A 19916-nucleotide genomic window follows, 5' to 3' on the forward strand; every position below is an offset into this window, starting at 1 on the left:
ACAAATGAGACTTCCGTTAAGACCAGAAGAAAGGAGCAAGTGAGAAAAGGCAGATTGATTTCTTTTTAAAAAGAAAGGTTCCAGAGCTAAGTATCAGGGAAATTTTAGCTCACTCTTGTGGGTTTATACAGTTATAACTTTGTGTGCATACAGCCCTTCCCTGTTAAATGTTCAGTGTGGCTGGTCCTTAGACAAACCTATTCACAGTCCGTCATTGTTAATCCACATTTAAAATTAATTCTTGCTACACTGGTTTGTCCTGTGGAGCACTGAACTACACAGTGGGGTAGCCAGGCACAGTGTTCCTCCGATGTGAGGGCTGACGCCCTGTGAAATGTCAGATTGGCACCAAAGAAAGATTCCAAGTTTACTTGAATATGCAACACTTTGACCAAGAACATGTAGCACTCTGGCCAAGAATATGCCAGATTTGTTTAACTGCTTCCTGAAATAATTTTTTTCCAGGCTGAGGCAAGGAAAAAATGAATAACATTTTCAGAGTTATGCAAGGCTATACAAGTATGATATATTTGAGGCATGGCTTCTCACTTTCTGGTTATACATCATCTTAAATGTGGTTATTAAAATCAGTTTCTTTGATAGGCAGTATAAAAATCAATTATATATTTGAATGTACATAATATATGCATATATATTGCCTCTCAAAGAAGTAAACTGATTTTTATGTGCCTGTACATATGTGTGTATACAAAGTATATATTTAAAACTCAAATGTATATGTCGCTGGTCAGAGGAGAAACTGAGATACAATAGAAAAATCATCTAAAAGTGGGTAGGACAGGCACTGGCTCCCTAATCCTGAGCCCTTTTGTCCTTGGTCGGATAATTTTGGCGGAACTGTTCCAGGTATGCAGTAGCTGCTTCTGCCACCTGCCACCATATGGCAAAATTATGTGTTACAGAAGAATGTAATTCACAATTCAAAACTGCCAGGAATGATCACCTGTTTCAAATAACCTGCTAATCTAAGCCTGGTTCAAACATTCAGCCCTTTTTTAATCTCCTTTTTGTGTCTTGTGATTGAATTTGAACAAGCCTTATATACACTTTGTGTAATTTTGTTGCCCTTTGACCACGAACACTATTGTGCTTAGTCATCATGCATTGGAGAAGGAAATGGCAACCGACTCCAGTGTTCTTGCCTGGAGAATCCCAGGGACGGGGAAGCCTGGTGGGCTGCCGTCTATGGGGTCACACAGAGTCGGACATGACTGAAGTGACTTAGCAGCAGCAGCAGCATGTTCAGTGGTGTCCGACTCTTTGTGACGCCATGGACCATAGCCTGCCAAGCTCCTCTGTACATGGGATTCTCCAGGCAAGAATTCTGGAGTGGCTTGCCATGCCCTTCTCCAGGGGATCTTCCCAACCCAGAAATTGACCCAGGTCTCCCACTTTGTAGGCAGATTCTTTATTGTCTGAGCCACCAGGGAAACCAAAGAATACTATTAAACTGAATTTATTATTGAATTCTATTATATTGCATGTTGTCTATTTTTTTAATGAATGTGTAACTGCAAATAAGATATCTCATTATATCTCCAATGATAAAGCAGAGTTTCAGGATCTGGAAATATAACTTCCCAGCAGTTTCTAGACTTGTTAATACTGGTAATAGAAGATAGATTTAAGTAATGATATTCATCCAACTAATGGGTGAATCTGAAGCATCTTATTTTGTTGTGTAATTGAGGCTACTTCTACATAATTGTACAGCAGATGGTGGATAAGGGCCTCTCAGTCAGCTTGTCCATTAGTACAAAACAATATGCAACTTCATTTACAGAATGTTTTATAGCTATATTTTATATAAGTCTATGTCAGGAAAGTCATGACCAACCTAGATAGCATATTGAAAAGCAGAGACATTACTTTGCCAACAAAGGTCCGTCTAGTCAAGGATATGGTTTTTCCAGTGGTCATGTATGTATGTGAGAGTTGGACTGTGAAGAAAGCTGAGCACCAAAGAATTGATGCTTTTGCACTGTGGTGTTGGAGAAGACTCTTGAGAAGAGTCCCTTGGACTGCAAGGAGATCCAACCAGTCCATTCTGAAGGAAATCAGCCCCGGGATTTCTTTGGAAGGAATGATGCTAACGCTTAAACTTAAGTTACTTTGGCCACCTCATGCGAGGAGTTGACTCATTGGAAAAGACTCTGATGCTCGGAGGGATTGGGGGCAGGAGGAGAAGGAGACGACAGAGGATGAGATTGCTGGATGGCATCACCGACTCGATGGACGTGAGTCTGAGTGAACTCTGGGAGTTGGTGATGGACAGGGAGGCCTGGCATGTTGCGATTCATGGTCACAAAGAGTCGGACATGACTGAGCAACTGAACTGAACTGAACTGAGGTCAGAATCAGTCCTCCAGGCTGAGGTCAAGACATTGCCACGGCAAACAGGAAGAATACCGCAGGATTTAAATTCACTTTCCCCAGGAGGGACTCACATCCTGACCTGTGAATGTCCAGGGGCTGATGGGGCCTCCTTAACAATGATAAAGCTTTGTGAGCTTAAGCACACATGAAAGATGGATACCCAAGAATTTAAGTAGCAGAATTTTTATTTCTCAGTCCTGTTGGTAAACAGATTTACCACAAACTGATAGACTTGAAAGAATAGAAACTTATTCTCTCACAGTTCTGGAAGCTAGAAGTTTGAAACCAAGGACCTGGCAAGGCCATGCTCCCTCGAGACTTGAAAACATCCTTCCTTTTCTCTTCACAGCATCTCCTGATTGCTGCAGTCTGCCTCTACCAAAACCTGGCCTTTCTTTAAATCTCTGTGTGTCCTGTTCTCTTCTTATAAATATCCTAGTCATGGGATTTAGGACCAACCCTAATCCAGAATGGTCTCATCTCAGTCCTTAACTGATTACATGTGCAAAGACTCTATTAGCTAATAGAATCATAAGTGGACATTGAATTTTGTGACAAGTTCTGCATCTATTGAAATGATTATGTTACTTTTCTTCTTCAGGTTGTTAATGTAATCCATCATGCTGATTTGCAGATATTGAGCCATCTTTGCATCACTGGCATAAATCCTAATGATCATGGTATATGATCTTTTTAGTGCATTGTTGAATTTGATTTGCTAATATTTTCTTGAAGATTTTTGTATCTATGTTCATCAGTGATACTGGCCTATGATCTCCTTTTTTGTGTGATTCTCTGTCTGGTTTTGGTATCAGGGTGAGGCTGGCCTTGTAGAATGAGTTCAGAAATATTCTTCCCTCTGAAATTTGTTGGCTAGTTTGAGAAAAACAGGTGTTAACTCTTCTCTAAATGTTTGGTAGAATTCAACCATGAAGCCCTCTGGTCCTAGACTTTAGTTTGTATGGAGTTTCTTTTTATTATTATTGTTACTGATTTCATTGCAAGTAATTGGTTTGTTTACATTTTTTATTTCTTTTGTATTCGGTCTTGAGTTTGCACATTTCTGGAGATTTATTCATTTCTTCTCAGTTCAGTTCAGTCGCTCAGTCGTGTCTGACTCTTTGCGACCCCATGAATCGCAGCACACCAGGCCAACACATCACCAACTCCCGGAGTTCACTCAGACTCACGTCCATCAAGTCCGTGATGCCATCCAGCCATCTCATCCTCTGTCATCCCCTTTTCCTCCTGCCCCCAATCCCTCCCAGCATCAGAGTCTTTTCCAATGAGTCAACTCTTCGCATGAGGTGGCCAAAGTACTGGAGTTTCCACTTTAGCATCATTCCTTCCAAAAAACACCCAGGGCTGATCTCCTTCAGAATGGACTGGTTGGATCTCCTTGAAGTCCAAGGGACTCTCAAGAGTCTTCTCCATCACCACAGTTCAAAAGCATCAATTCTTCGGCACTCAGCCTTCTTCACAGTCCAACTCTCACCTCCATACATGACTACTGGAAAAACCATAGCTTTGACTAGATGGACCTTAGTTGGCAAAGTAATGTCTCTGCTTTTCAATATGCTATCTATGTTGGTCATAACTTTTCTTCCAAGGAGTAAGCATCTTTTAATTTCATGGCTGCAGTCACCATCTGCAGTGATTTTGGAGCCCAAAGAAATCTAGGTTGTCCATTTTATTGGTATATAATGGTTGTCCATTTTATTGGTGTATAGGTGTCCATAGTAATTTCTTACGATCTTTTGTATTTCTGTGGTGTCAGTTATAACTTCTCTTCTTTCATTTCTGATTTTATTGTTCTTTTTTTTAAAATTATCACTCTTTCTTTTCTTGTGAGTCTGGCTAAGGTTTATTTTGTTCATCTTTTCAAAGAACCAACTCTTAGCAGATTATACAGTGTTAACTAAACCATGTAAAATATGTATTCATATGGAAAAATTTCACAAAAAGGAAAGAAGCTTGGTTAGGATGGAAGAATTATGGATCATTTCATTCTTTAATAATTTGTTTTATTAGTTTTGTATGTAGCTCTAAGTGATTAAAGAATTATTTGTTATTAGTACTGGAAGGACTATGAGTTGCCCTTCAAAAATGTCATATCCTTTCTTCAATGATATTGATATATTGATTGTATATCATTAACAATAAGCAAGTATTTATATTTAACAAGCCAGTCGCATGGGTCATCCATTAAAACGTGCTGGTGGGAAGCCAAGGCAAAGTTGGTCCAACATGGGAACGTATGGGGAGACCACGTCATATAGATCTTCTCAAAGGAAAGGTGGGCAAGTTCAGGGGGACTGTCTGTGCTCTGCTTTGCCCCCTGGGAGTGTGGACGGGTGGAAAGAGGAGGCATCTGTGAGTCAGTCCTCGGTGAGTTTAGCAGCACAACAAGCAACCAGGCTCTCTCTGCCTCCAAACAATCTATCTGAGGTCATAGCACCTCCTGAACCGTCATGAAAAAGTTGAGAAAAAGTCATGCCATAGAGCTAAGTGACACACAAGAAAGTATTGGAACATGGGACATTTTATAGGATACCTGACCTGTCTCCTCCACAAGTCTATGCATTAAGAACAATAAATTGTAGAAGGATCTTTTCTAGGTTAAAAAAAACATTTAAGACACATAGGTATCAGAGACATCGTATAGATTTTGTATCTTGATTGAAACAAGCTAATTGTAAATAAGGGGAATTTTTGTTGTTCATTCGCTAAGTCCAACTCTTTGCGACCCCATGGACTGCAGCACACCAGCTCTCTCAGTCTTCCACGGTCTTCTGGAGTTTGCTCAAATTCATGTCCATTGAGTTGGTGATGCTATCTAACTATCCCACCCTCTGCCACCCCCTTCTCCTTTTGCATTCTGTCTTTCCCAGTATTGGGGTCTTTCCTGTTAGATAGGCCATGTATTATATCACAGTAAGGAATTAGTGCCAATTTTGTTCATACTGGTAAGGTTAGCCCTGAAAAAATCTCCCTTCTTATTTAGAGATACATAAATACTTAGGAGTCTGGAATTTACCTTAAAATATTTCAGCAGAGAAAAAAGAGAGAAAGGAAAAAAGGGAATTTTAGAGAAAGGAAGTAAGGCAAACTGTTCGTAGTTGTTGGGACTTCATCATCAATATATGGGGAGTTACTCTATTTGTCTATTTTTGCACATGTTGGAAAATTTCCGTGATAAAAGAGTCCTGTCCTCTGTGTTCAGTCATGTCTGACTCTTTGCAACCCCTTGGCCTGTAGCCTGCCAGTCTCCTCTGTCCTTGGAATTTTCCAGGCAAGAATATTGAATTAGATTGCCATTTCCTTCTTCAGGGTATCTTCCCAACCCAGGGATTGAACCCACGTCTCTAGTGTCTCCTACATTGACAGGCACATTCTTTACCACTAGTACCACCAACATACATTCCTAGAACATTAACTTCCAAAAACTTCTGTGATTTTTCCTGAGCAAGCTTTAAGGGCTAATTTGTCGATATTCCCCATTATAAGTCAAAGATTTCTCAGGGACTATGAGTAATAATTAGAATCAAGCCTTCTTATCCACCCCTGACAGGAGAAAAAAATTCCATGAAGAGCAATTTGGCAAGGACTCCCAAAAGGACAAATACCTTTATGCATCATTCTGACTTCCAGAAACTTATCCTATGAGCATAGGCAAAAATATACTATGACATGTTCACAGACATTCCCTGGAGTACTGTTTATAACGTCATTGAACTGGAAGTAAGAGAGTAGTCCATCAAGAAGAAGCTAGTTAGGCAAGTTATGGCCAATCAACATATGGAATATTTAGGTAGCCCTTAAAAATAATGTAGGAGACCTGTACTGATGATATGGAAGTGTTTTTAAGATATGTGAAGTTAAACAAAAACCAGGTATAAAAAACTGAACCCGTAAAGCAATTACCCTTCAATTAAAAATAAATAAAAATTTTCAAAGAGTAAAAAGTTCTTTAAAGAAAAATGAAGAAAAATAAGGATAACGTGAAGTTTCAAGTTTGGTGCAGCACATACTTTTACACCTTGGTCATCACAGAGAAAATGAGGGCCGAGCAGCTGAAGCAGCCCCTGCCCCCACCTCAGGCAGTGAAGGAGCTGAAATGGAGCAGAAATGTTGATGTGAACCACATTAACACTTTAAAATGTTAAAAATAGCATTTCTAGGAAAAAAGAAAAAAACTACTATGAACCCATTTGAGGCCTTTTAAAAGATAGAAAGATATAAGAGATGGATAGCAGTAGTTACCTGCTGGATGTGGAATGGGTGGGAGAGAAGATGTTTACTTTTTGTTCTATACATTTGAATGTTTAACCTGTGTGTATACTATTTTCCATTTTAAAAGAGAAAAACATGTAAGAAAAATTTTTTTAATCGTATGAATGTAATTAGGAAGGTGATTCTGCTAGGGGGAAATTTTTTAATGTATGACTTTTAGAAGTTGTAGGTGTTGTACTGTTTTAACATTATAAAAATAATGATTCCTTCTATAGTACTGACAAATTATGCAAAATTATATGAGAGTCTGTTTGAAAATCCTTGGAACTCTTCTAATGAAGTTATATAAAAGATGAAACTTTGAGTGCAAGTTATAGCAGAGAAAACACTGAAGAAATATTTCTTTTTATCTACATGGAATTAAAATGGGCTTTAAAGATGCCTTAGCTTCTGTATCGTACAAGATTCTGCTGGTGGCATCTACTGTGCTCCAGGTACTTATTCCCCGAATATTCATAGTGCCGCTCCTGCACTGTGAACAGGGTGAGTGTTCTCAGTCCTAATTTTCATACAAAGAAACTGAGTCTGGAAGCATCAGTCACCTTATTCAAAGCCCACAAGTTCAGCATCAGACCCCAAGCCATTCATTTAGCTTCCCTTGTCTCCCTGTCGTCTTTATTTGGGAGAAAATTAAAGGGAAATTAAGAAACTTATCTGGCCTTTTGTTCTTGCCCTTCCTTATTTTATTTTTGCTTTCAGCAACCAACTGTGTTTTTCTAGCCTTGTTTCATGTCCTAGGAAGAGGTACATAATGGAAGGCATTTTGGGAGTTGGAGGTGATGAGTGGTTTATTAGCTGAATTGTCTTAGGTGTTTCAGTAAAATAGAGAATTCACAGCTCGGTGACTTTTTTCCCTGCAGATATTGTGGATGCTTTATCAGATCCAAAGAAATTTCTTTCCATTACGGAAAAGAGAGCGGATCAAATGAGAGCTATGGGCATTGAAACTGTAAGTAGCAACAGTCAGTTAAGACAGGTAGCAGTGGCCAAGGAAAGACAGCTGAGTGGGGGAAGTTGTGTGACTGATTACAAGAGTAATACCAAGTCACAAATTAATAGAACAAGTTCAAAGGTGGTCTTTGAAACTGAACTTCATGTCAATAAAACCGTTTCAAAAGCCTATGAGGATGTAGCATCTTTAATAAAATGTGACCCACTTCATTACTGTGGCTTCACTCACATCTGGGGACCCTGGCCCCATTAGAAATGAAATGGATACACCCATAATGCTTTTAGGATCATTTAAATATAGGATGCTTTTGTGAGACACTGAAATACCAGTTCACCTAAATCAGTGAATAAATAAAATTGGCATTTACTGTTGTTTACCTCTTACTAGTCTTATATCCAGCCTTCAATGCCAGTGTACCATTGTGGTGCTTCACTCCTTGTTCTTAAAGGTCCCCTTACTCCTCAGTTTAGAATGGAAACAGAAATCTCTCCAGTAGCTTGAAAAACGAGAAGGTATAGCCTGCTTATTACAAAGGAGCTGCATCTGCTTTCCTTGGCTTCCTCTTTTGGGTCAGATCTGAGGAAACCATATGTTTACTCCCGAAGCAAAGATCATTTAGGGAGTAAAGGCGAGAATACAGAGGAGCAGTTGACGGCACAGACTGGGTTCAGCAGAAGCGGGAATGTGCAAGACAGCTGACGTCTAGGTGGCATGCATTTGGGTCAGTGTAAGCATTTTGTTCCAGAGTGACATCGCCGATGTGCCCAGTGACACTTCAAAGAACGACAAGAAAGGGAAAGCCAACACAGCCAAAGCGAATGTGACCCCTCAGAGCAGCTCGGAGCTCAGGCCAACCACCACCGCCGCCCTGGGGGCTGGCCTGGAGGCCAAGAAGGGTAAGAGAGAGTTCTCTGGCTCCTTACCTGTTCCAGCCGTTTCCGAAACTTTGATGCAGATATTTAGAACTGTTAATTTTGCCACTTTTCATGGCTCCATAAAACTCAAGAGCAGCAGGTTTTCTGTGGGTTGCACAAGTTTCTCAGTTTCTCTGAGTGGTTAACAGAACAGCAGTGTTTCATCTGCTGGATCCCCTTCACCACAGTGAATACCTCATACAATATCAGTAGACCTAGAAATGTTGGAATTTGGTACTCTTTTTGTGAGGAAAAAAAAGGCAATTACAGAGTGAGCTTAGCAAAGTCATCCCCTCTCTCCTGCAGGTACCACCATAAGCGTGGGCGGTAAGTTCATGAACCAGCAGAGTAACGATTGTTCCTGACATTCCTAGATCCCCTTTTCGCTACTTCTGCCCCATGGGTAGATATTCAGCATCCATGATTATTTATTTGTAAAATTATCAAGTGGGCATCTGAAGGCCAGTTCTCTGTGGTTCCCTCTAGATGTAATGGAAGAGCATAAGAGGTGGCGTTACAAAGACTCACGTGTGCCATGTGCTAATATGGAACTGTACTGTAGGGGAATAGCTGTATTCATTATTTAAAGTTGATTTCCATTCTTATTGTTCAGGCATCCATTCTGATTGGATGGACCCCATTCCATATGATAATTAAATATTTTAAATATCCTCCTTGACCATGAATCATTTACTAAACTCAGTTTTGTTACTTTAAGAATCTCTCTTCTTCCTAATGGTTTTCTACTCAATATAAATATCTCCCATTTATATGTGAATTCAGCATCTTTGGTGTAAGAAAGTCAAGTTGTCTGTGTACTTAAGTACACACAGTGCTGCAGTTCAAGGTAAGAAATGACAGGCTTTCCTTAACCGAAGCAGCATGGTAATTTAGCAGGAAACTCAATGTGCGTAGAGCTTTGTGAAACAAATTCGGAAATGAGATGGCACAAAAGCAGCTCAAATTGTGCTCTGCACCTGTATGTCTGTTCCTCCCTGGAAAGAACATGGAACCAGGTAATGATGCAGGATATGGGCTTTCCATCCAGCACTATCTTTCTTAACATCAGCCTCTCAGACAGAGACAGGCAGTGGAAAATGGGAGCGTTTTTGTTTAGTTAAAGTTCTTGTTTCACACTCACCAACACAGAAAGACATGAGTGGCCTGAAAAAAGCAGTATGACCAGCTGACAGATGAGAAATGGAATATTCCCTGCCATATCAGTAAACAAAGGATATCACAGTCATTAGCAGTTGTAGCCTCCACTGATTGGGAGCTGGTGAGCCCTGAGGGAACTCAGGAAGGGAAGAACACCTGCCATCCAGCAACCATCAGACTGCAGCCACTCCCTAGGGTGAGCCCCGAGGAAACTCAGGATGTGGAAACGCAGGACACTGGCCCCAGATAGCAGAGGTGCAGATCAAGGGAATGATTTCAGTGAGCCCAGACTCTTGCATCTTCCCATACATAGAGAAGAGCTGAATTTGTTAACTTGACATACCTGGTTTCTTTAAATAACAGTCATCTCTTGTCATTCAGACTACCTGCCCTTTATTGCAAAACCCTCTAGCTCCTCCCTTCGCCTGCTCGGAGCAGTTTTTCAGAGCTCTCTGAAACGCTCTCTCCCGCACTGCAGTCCTCATTTTGCCCCCAAATAAAGCCTAACTCGCAACTCAACACGTTGTGCAGATTTTTTCAACATAAAACACAGAAGTGATCCTAATTCTAGAAGTGTTTGTGTTCAGACCTGTGTTCATGATTGTGTTCAGAACTCTTTCACTTCTGGTCCAAATAGGATTGCACAGGAAGGAGCCACTGGAAGAAGCTCTCCTTTTCCCTCCTCCCCTTGACCAGCTCCCTGAGTAAGAGGATCTACACGCTGATTCATTCTGGCCTTTGGTTCAGGCGACTTGGGAGCCTCCTCTAAGGCACAGTGGTCAGTTCTATGAGAAATGCCTTCACACCTTCAGGAACCTCACAGTGAGACAGGCTTCCACACTGTGGCCAGGTGGTGTTCATGAGGGCTGACTGTTCAGAAATGGGAGGAAAGGAGTCCCTTCCAGCAAGGGCTCAGAGGAGACTCAAGGATAGGATCCTAACTGAGCTGGGCCTTGACACGCAGGTCTGACATGAGCAGGGAGAGAAGGTGGAGGAGCCGAGGCAGAGACCAAGGCCACACAGGAAGCAGGCGGGGCAGGAAATCGATCTGGAGATGGCTTAGGACCACCCAGGGATGGAGAATGACCCCCGAGGGTCTGTAAGATGGTTCGTACAGTCTTGGTGGGAATAGTCTTTAAAAAGAGGGAATAAGTGATAAGGGCCAGTGAAGAATGTAGCACTTACCACATTGTATTTATATCATATATTTACTCACGTGATATTTATATAACATGATAATAACCAGAGAAAGGAGTTATTGGAGCGAGACCATACCTCTGTCATCCAGTGTGTCCCTGGAACCAAGCCTAGTGAAGATCTAGAGTCTCTTCTCTTAGGAAGCAAGTGGCTGGTGAATGAACAAGCCAGGCTTACAGGAAGGAGAGCCTGGATGTACTCAGAGGGAGAAGCATGGAAATCAGTCAGTGGCTTGGGTGTCAGTTTTAGGGGGAAGAAGGTAACTCACGGACTTCAAACACAGGTCACAGAAAGAGATGGTACCATTGGGTGAAGCAGAGAACTCAAGAGGAGGAACAGTTTTGGGTAAGATGAGTCTTGTCCTGGACATCATCGCATTCAAGCTGTTAGGGGTGCATCTGGGCAGAAGCACGCAACAGCAAAACTGTGAGAGGTCAGGAGGAGGTGGATGGAAGAGGGGAGAGAGAGAGGATGTGAGCTGTTCAGGAAGACAGCAGGAATGGAAACAAACAAACGAAAAAGACAGATTTGTAAGAAGAATGAGTTTGGGAAGGGAGTGTAGACAGTCCAGAGAAGTTAAGACTGCATAATTACTGTTGAATCAGGGATGCTTGGGTGATGAGAGTGCAAACCAGGTTAGAAAAATTGATAATTGGAGATCTCAAATGGTTGCTGTGGAGAACGCTTGCATGTTGGTAGGAGCCAGTGAAGAGACGGAGAGGGAAAATGCCAGAGAGGGGAGTACAGTGAAACAGACTCTGAGAAAGAGCCGAATCGAGAGAAAGGGAGCAGTTCCACTGTGTGAGGAAGGAAGAAAGATGTTCTGTCTGAGCCACAAAGAAGGAGAATTGAAGAGAAGTCCTACAGCAGAAAGGAAGCATCAGGTGGCGCCCGACAGCATCTGCTGTGAGTGTCTGTGAGCAGGACGGGCTCTGAAGCTCTGCAGGGTTCCGTTAGACACACGGCCTGATAGCACTAACTGCACCAGGGCTGCCTGATGTTCTTCTTTAAGACTAAGCAATTGAGAAAACTCGACTAGTTGATCTCCAAATTACAGTTTGAGAGAAAAGAAGTCATTTTTAATGAGCTGTGTTGATAAAAACAAAAACCATATGTACTGAAACTTCAACTATTCAAAATCTCTGGGGCCCAAACTTACAATTTCACCTCTGCTTTCACACCAGGGAAGCCTGGAGACCTACACAGTCTGATGTAGAAGCCATGGGCCACATGCGGCTCTTTAGGCTTAAAACTAAAAACGTGAGCTTCTCAGGTGCCCTGGACAGTTCACAGATGGAACATATTCACTCTCACTGGAAGTCCTGCTAGAGAAGCTGCTCTGGGTATATAGATGGAGCCAGGCCTGTACCAGTTTCTGTTCTGTAAAGTGTGGTTTTTTCCCTAACTTCCTAAACCTTTTGTAGAAACTAACATTTTTACAATGTATCTTTCTCTAAAATAATTTTTTTTTAAAAAAGGCAAAACCAGGGTTGAGGGAGGTTTGTGTTTTCATGTTGTTGTTTAGTTACTAAGTCCTCTCCAACTCTTTTGCAACCCCATGGACTGTAGCCTGCCAGGCTCCTCTGTCCAGGAGATTTTCCAGGCAAGATACTGGAGTGGGTGCCATTTCCCTCTCCAGGGGATCTTCCAAACCCAGGGATCAAACCCATGTCTCCTGCATTAGCAGGTGGATTCTTTACACTGAACTACCTGGGAAGCCCTGATGTTTCCATAGGGTCCTGTTAGTCAAGATTTCATTGAACCAAGACCAAAAAACAGTCTCACCAGACTAGATCAGACTCTTAGTATTTGTTATATCTCTAGAGCACCTTGCATCCCTCCCAAATCTGTGTGTTCATTTTATAGAAGAAAGAAAAGGACCCAAAGGTCAGGAGCTCTTTGCAATGCCAGGATAGACCTCCCTGGCCTGCAGTAAAGCCAGGAATTAGCTTGTGATGTCAGACCTCAGAGATCAGAGAATAGCCCCATGATCCCTTGACATCCCTATCACAAAGTGTTAGAGATCAGAAGACTGTTTTCTGTCTGCCGTGACTCCTTACTGTCCTTACCACCCTCACCCTGGATGTACAGGTCTTCTTAAAATGAGTGCAGCTGAAAAACAAGACCCTAGAATTTGATACCTATCTTTCTTGAGGATCTCATACTTAGCCTTGGGGATTCTAATGGAAACCTATAGAATGCACATTCATCTTGTTTACCTAAGATGGAAATCTGCAGTCAAACAGAATGTGTTTGGGGATTCGCCTACTGCTGTGGTTGCCATGACAACATCTAGCTTAGCATCACTGCAACAATGGGATGACTTAGTGTATTACTCTAGGTGCTCATGACAGCATCCTGTTCTACAATGATCTGATTTCATTATTTTCTATATGTTAAAGGCATTCCTGGGCTTAGTAGCATATCACTTAAATGCTAGAATTCAATTCAGTAGTGGAAAGGGGCTGAAAAAAATGTTAAGCTGGCAGTAGTGTTGGTAGTTAGTGGACTGATAGGATGCATCTTCAAATGCAAAGGTAAAAGCGACCATAATAGATGCTATTGTGCCTGGTCAGATCTCCTTTATGGGACTGATGCCCATCCTTCAATGGTGAGGGACACTGTGACTGCCAGTCACAGCTGCACTTTTCTCCCTAGTGTTGCCCTCAGACCATGGGAGTTCTCTTGTCTGGAAATGCCTAGAAGTTTTGGTAAAACTTCTGACACCCTAACTGAGTGACCTGGGGTTACTCAGGCCCTGTCTCCTTACCTCAAGGTAGAATAACACTGGAGGGCCATTAATGCTAACAACTTGCAGGATCAGACTAAGGCTGGATTTCAGCCGGGAAGACCCCCAGGTTTCTTCCTCGACCCTATAGTGCTTCCCTCACGCCCTAGGGGTTTCTCCTGAGAGCCCTCCTGTGATAAATCATATGCGCATAAATCCTCTTCTCAGTCTCTGCTTGTAGGGGACCAGACCTCAGACCAGAAAGGTTTCAGGTAAGTGTCTAGTTAATTGTCCCGTAATAGGAACCCAAGATATTTATAGCCATAACATGTGTAAAACTGCTTTAATGTCTTAGATGTGATTTCAAAACTGAATTTGATATGATCATTAATTACACAGTAACTTTTTGTTTAATATAAACAGTAACTTTGTTTCAGGTATTGAACTGATCCCTCAAGTGAGGATAGAAGATTTAAAGCAGATGAAGGTAAAATTGCTGGGTCATTTTGCCAGCACTCTTTTGTTCTGTTGGTGAAATGGATGTATTTTTGTTTTTCATTAGCTTTAATCACTGTGGTAGTACTACACAAAGCTTATTTGGGATCCCATTTGTTTTTTCCACAGGCTTACTTGAAGCATTTAAAGAAACAACAGAAAGAGCTCAATTCTTTAAAGAAGAAACATGCAAAGGTACAGTGTTTTGTGTGTGCAGGCGGCATGTGTGTGCAGCTCTGTAGCTGGTTTGTGTGTTTTCTCCTTTAAGCTCTCTGATGAAAGCTTCTCAGCCAAAACCACTACTTGGAAACTGATACCAGCCAACTGGGCAGCAGGACCTTCATTTTAATTGGTTAGAAATGAAATTTTTAGAGACTCTATTTGGTATTGTCACTGATTTGTAATCTGCATTTCTAATGGTTATTTCAAAAGCATAACAAAGCTTCACCCTTTTCAAAATTGTTGAGTAATATGACAAAATTGTTGAGTAATATCTATCACCTGACTATTGAAAACCAACTCATAGTCTTAGCTTCTGGGTACAAAAATTCTTTGAGTCTCTAGCAAACAGTTTGCCTCACATAGTGCATCAGGAGAGATGCTGGTCAGCTCCAAACTTCTCAGCCAGGGGACCTGGAGAGAGCTCTTCTCACTTTCCCCCATTATGTAAACTCTGCTTGGTGGCCTACTTCTGAAATATTGTTGTTCCTACTTATAGGAAGAGGTCTTTGGACCATAATCATGACTCCATGCACTGCAGCACACCAGGCTTCCCTGTCCTTCACCATCTCCTGGCGCTCACTCAAACTCATGTCCATCGAGTCAGTGATGCCATCCAACCATCTCATCCTCTCGTCCCCTTCTCCTGCCTTCAACCTTTCACAGCATCAGGGTCTTTTCTAATGATTCAGCTCTTCACATCAGGTTGCCAAAGTTATTGGAGCTTCAGCTTCAGCATCAGTCCTTCCAATGAATATTCAGGACTGATTTCCTTTAGGATTGACTGGTTCGATCTCCTTACAGTCCAAGGGACTCTCAAGAGTCTTCTCCAACACCACAGTTCAAAAGCATCAATTCTTCAGCACTCAGCCTTCTTTAAGGTACAACTCTCATATCCATACATGACTACCAGCAAAATCATAGCTTTGACTATACAGACCTTTGTCAGCAGAGTAATGCTTTTTAATATGCTGTCTAGGTTTGTCATAGTTTTTCTTCCAAGGAGCAAGTGTTTTTCAATTTCATGGCTGCAGTCACCATCTGCAGTGATTTTGGAGCCCAAGAAAATAAAGTCTGTCAATGTTTCTATTGTTTTCCCATCTATTTGCCATGAAATGATGGAACCAGATGCCATGATCTTAGTTTTCTGAATGTTGAATGTTAAGTCAGCTTTTTCACTCTCCTCTTTCACTTTCATCAAGAGGCTCTTTAGTTCCTCTTCACTTTCTGCCATAAGGGTGGTGTCATTTGCATATCTGAGATTATTGATATTTCTCCGTGTGATCATGATTCTAGCTTGTACTTCATCCAGCGTGGCATTTCACATGATGTACTCTGCATGTAAGTTAAATAAGCAGGGTGACAATATACAGCCTTGACGTACTCCTTTCCCAATTTGGAACCGGCCCATTGTTACATGTCCAGTTCTAACTATTGCTTCTTGACGCGCATACAGGTTTCTCAGGAGGCAGGTAAAGTGGTCTGGTATTCTCATCTCTTGAAGAATTTTCCACAGTTTGTTGTGATCCACATAGTCAAAGGCTTTAGTGTAGTCAATGAAACAGAAGTAGATGTTTTTCTGGAATTCTCTTGCTTTCCCTATGATCCTATGGATGTTGTCAATTTGATCTCTGTTTCCTCTGCCTTTTCCAAATCCACCTTGAACATCTGCAAGTTCTCAGTTCACATACTGCTGAAGCCTAACTTGGAGAATTTGGGGCATTACTTTACCAGCATATGAAGCATGTGAGATGAGTGCAATTGTGCGGTAGTTTGAACATTCTTTGGCATGTCTTTCTTTGGGATCTGAATGAAAACTGACCTTTTCCAGTCCTGTGGCCACTGCTGAGTTTTCCACATTTGCTGGCATATTGAGTGCAGCACTTTAACAGCATCATCTTTTAGGATGTGAAATAGGAATCCAAGATTTGAAATAATCCAAGTTGCCTTCATTTGCAGAAACAACCTTGAGTTTCTTGGAGCCCCACATTGTAATAGAACCAAAACTTAAAAAGAGATTTTAAATATCCCTAAATCCTACCATCTAAATCTGTGTGAACTTTCATAACAGCCTTAGTGTACATTTTTTGGAGGAAGCCTTCAAAATTCCTTAGGTCACATAATAGAGCCATATTGCACAGTGCTTGCCTGTTGCTTTTCAGAATGCTTTTTGGAAACAGTCTCAGCAGGTAAATGCGTTTCATGGCTTGTTTTCCATATCCTCATGTACTCCAAAAGTTTAAGTCACAAATGTATGATTATAAACATACGAATGAATTCCTTCTCCCACATTAAATACACTGGGGACCCTCTTTTCTATTCAGCCTGCTTTGCCAGTATAATTACCAAACTCAGAATTCTATAATCTTTCATATAAAACTACTATTACTAATAAGACTGACGTTTATTTAATGCCACTTTTTTGTTACACATTTTATATACATTCTTAAATCCTCCCCATGTCCCTGAAACTCGAATCATTCATTCACATTTCAAGCATGAATAAAATGAAATTCAGAGAAGTGAGTTCCTTGCCAAGAGCAATACAACTGGTTTATGCTAGTTATAACTAAAGTGCTTTTCATCTATTTTAATTCTCCCAAAGCCTTTGCAAATAATTATTTTCAAATAGTCAAACTTTCCTCTCTACAAACTTTCTGTAATTTTTGAGTCTATCCAGATCAGTTCAGTTCAGTCGCTCAGTTGTGTCTGACTCTTTAAGACCCCATGAATCGCAGCACGCCAGGCCTCCCTGTCCATCACCAACTCCCAGAGTTCACTCAAACTCATGTCCATCGAGTCAGTGATGCCATCCAGCCACCTCAATCCTCTGTCATCCCCTTCTCCTCCTGCCCCCAATCCCTGCCAGCATCAGGGTCTTTTCCAGTGAGTCAACTCTTCAAATGAGGTGGCCAAAGTACTAGAGTTTCAGCTTTAGCATCATTCCTCCCAAAGAACACCCAGGGCTGATCTCCTTCAGAATGGACTGGTTGGATCTCCTTGCAGTCCAAGGGACTCTCAAGAGTCTTCTCCAACACCACAGTTCAAAAGCATCAATTCTTCGGTGCTCAGCTTTCTTCACAGTCCAACTCTCACATCCATACATGACCACAGGAAAAACCATAGCCTTGACTAGATGGATCTTTGTTGGCAAAGTAATGTCCCTGCTTTTGAATATGCTATCTAGGTTGGTCATAACTTTCCTTCCAAGGAGTAAGTGTCTTTTAATTTCATGGCTGCAGTCACCATCTGCAGTGATTGGGAGCCCAAAAAGGTAAAGTCTGACTCTTTCCACTGTTTCCCCATCTATTTCCCATGAAGTGATGGGACCAGATGCCATGATCTTCATTTTCTGAATGTTGAGCTTTAAGCCATCTTTTTCACTCTCCTCTTTCACTTTCATCAAGAGGCTTTTTAGTTCCTCTTCACTTTCTGCCATAAGGGTGGTGTCATCTGCATATCTAAGGTTATTGATATTTCTCCCGGCAATCTTGATTCCAGTTTGTGTTTCTTCCAGCCCAGCGTTTCTCATGATGTACTCTGCATAGAAGTTAAATAAGCAGGGTGACAATATACAGCCTTGATGTACTCCTTTTCCTATTTGGAACCAGTCTGTTGTTCCATGTCCAGTTCTAACTGTTGCTTCCTGGCCTGCATACAGATTTCTCAAGAGGCAGGTCATGTGGTCTGGTATTCCCGTCTCTTTCAGAATTTTCCTCAGTTTGTTGTGATCCACACAGTCAAAGGCTTTGGCAGAGTCAAGAAAGCAGAAGTAGATGGTAGTTCCTTAATACTTTCCACTATCTCATCTGAGCCAACTGTTAAGATTAAGGCTATTTAGGGATATTTACTTGCCTAATATGTCCTGAGGTCTACTTAGCTAACACGTTTGTCTTTAAAAGTGAAGAAGGAAAAACTGGTGAAGGAGGTGGGTGGATGGGGTTGGATCTATTACCACAGGACACACTTAGTGTTTGATATCCATTTGATCCTAACACTAATTTTTCTTTCTGTCAGTACTTATCAAATGGTAAAACTAGCTAATATATATCGAGGTTTATTTAAGCATTTTTTTCTTAGGTATTTTATAGCAATTATATAAAAAAGTAATTATATTAATATATTACCTTGTATCAATTAGCTTTTGTTGGGTAACAAACTATCCCCAAATGTAGTGAATTTGAAAGCAGCCATTTATTTGGCTCATAATTTTGTGGATCAGCAGTTTGGGCTGGGTTCAGCCGGATCATTCTTCAGGTCTCGTCTAAGTTCACTTCTGTCTGCTGTCACTTGGCAGATGTGGGGAGCTGGGTGATTTAGCAAGACCTCTGCTGAGTCCTTTTCCTCTCTGCTTTCTGTGATCTCTCATCTTCAGCAGTGGTCCAAACTTGTTCATATGGCAGGGATCCCAAGATCCCAGCCTCAGCTCAGAACTGCACAGCATCACTTCTACCTCCTTCTCTTGGCTACAGTAGGTCATGAGGTTGGACCAGGTTCAAGCAATGAGGACTCTGCTAGGCAGGAGGAACCACAAAGTCAGATTGCAGAGGAGATTGGATACAGAGAGGGAGACCACTGTGACCCTTTTTGCAACAGTCTACCAGCCATTTGCCAGATGAGATAATTTACTTTAACAGAAATGCAGCTTAACTAAATCACCTAGCCTTTAGATGAGGGAGCCAGGATTTGGATCAAAATTCTCAGACTCCAGAGCTCAAGCTCTTCATCACTATATTGAGTTGCCTCTGAGTTTTCCAGCATCAGTCTTTATATCCACACATCTTCTTTATGGTCCTAGTAAAAGGGTTTTGTTTGCTTGTTGAAGTACAGTTGATTTTCAGTGCTATGTTCATTACTGCTGTACAGCAAAGTGATTTTGATGTGTGTGTGTGTGTGTATTCTTTTAAAAAAAATTTCTTTTCCATTATGGTTTGTCATAGAATACTAAGAATACTCCTCTGTGTTATACAGTAAGACCTTGTTTTTAAAAGGTTTCTAAGAGCAATCATAAGTCTCCAGAGCACAAATATCTTGGCATCTTTCGGACTACTTTTTCCACAAATGATCCTTGGACCAAACCTGGGGGCTTCGTAAAAAATACATATTCTTGGGCCCCCTAGAGACTTTGTTATCATCTCCATGGAGAAGTCTAGGAAATACATTTTTAATAAACCCTTCTCCTGCTGCTGCTAAGTTGCTTCAGTTGTTCCCGACTCTGCAACCATACGGACCATAGTCCACCAGGCTCCTCTGTCCTTGGGATTCTCTTTCAAGAATATTGGAGTGAATTGCGTGCCCTCCTCCAGGGGATCTTCTCGACCCAGGAACCTGCCTTCCTTCTCTCTCCTGCCCTGGCAGGCAGGTTCTTCACCACTAGTGCCACCTGGGAAGCTGGAAGCTCCTCTCTTATGCACACTAAATTTAAAAACTGTTTCTTTAGGAGTATTATTTAACACTTTTTACTGTCCTTCAGTGGAAACCCCAGTAATGGCCTGCAAGGTACAGAGCTGGCCTCCATGAAAAATGGATTTTGCTCTGTTGTCAAGCAATAGTGAGAGTTAAC

General features: G+C 41.4%; 1 protein-coding gene across 4 annotated transcripts in view; it reads left to right on the plus strand.

Moving 5' to 3' along the window:
• PLCB4 (phospholipase C beta 4) overlaps positions 1 to 19916 on the plus strand; it is a 187734-nt gene that overhangs the window by 133088 nt on the left and 34730 nt on the right. For all 4 annotated transcript variants that reach the window (XM_068987745.1, XM_068987747.1, XM_068987746.1 and 1 more), the window contains 4 exons: positions 7551 to 7639; positions 8388 to 8538; positions 14077 to 14126; positions 14264 to 14329. In XM_068987745.1, the coding sequence (XP_068843846.1) occupies positions 7551 to 7639; positions 8388 to 8538; positions 14077 to 14126; positions 14264 to 14329 (356 nt within the window). The remainder of the gene's footprint in view (positions 1 to 7550; positions 7640 to 8387; positions 8539 to 14076; positions 14127 to 14263; positions 14330 to 19916) is intronic.

The sequence above is a fragment of the Capricornis sumatraensis genome, chromosome 15, assembly GCF_032405125.1.
Source record: "Capricornis sumatraensis isolate serow.1 chromosome 15, serow.2, whole genome shotgun sequence".
NCBI classification, from domain to species: Eukaryota; Metazoa; Chordata; class Mammalia; order Artiodactyla; family Bovidae; genus Capricornis; species Capricornis sumatraensis.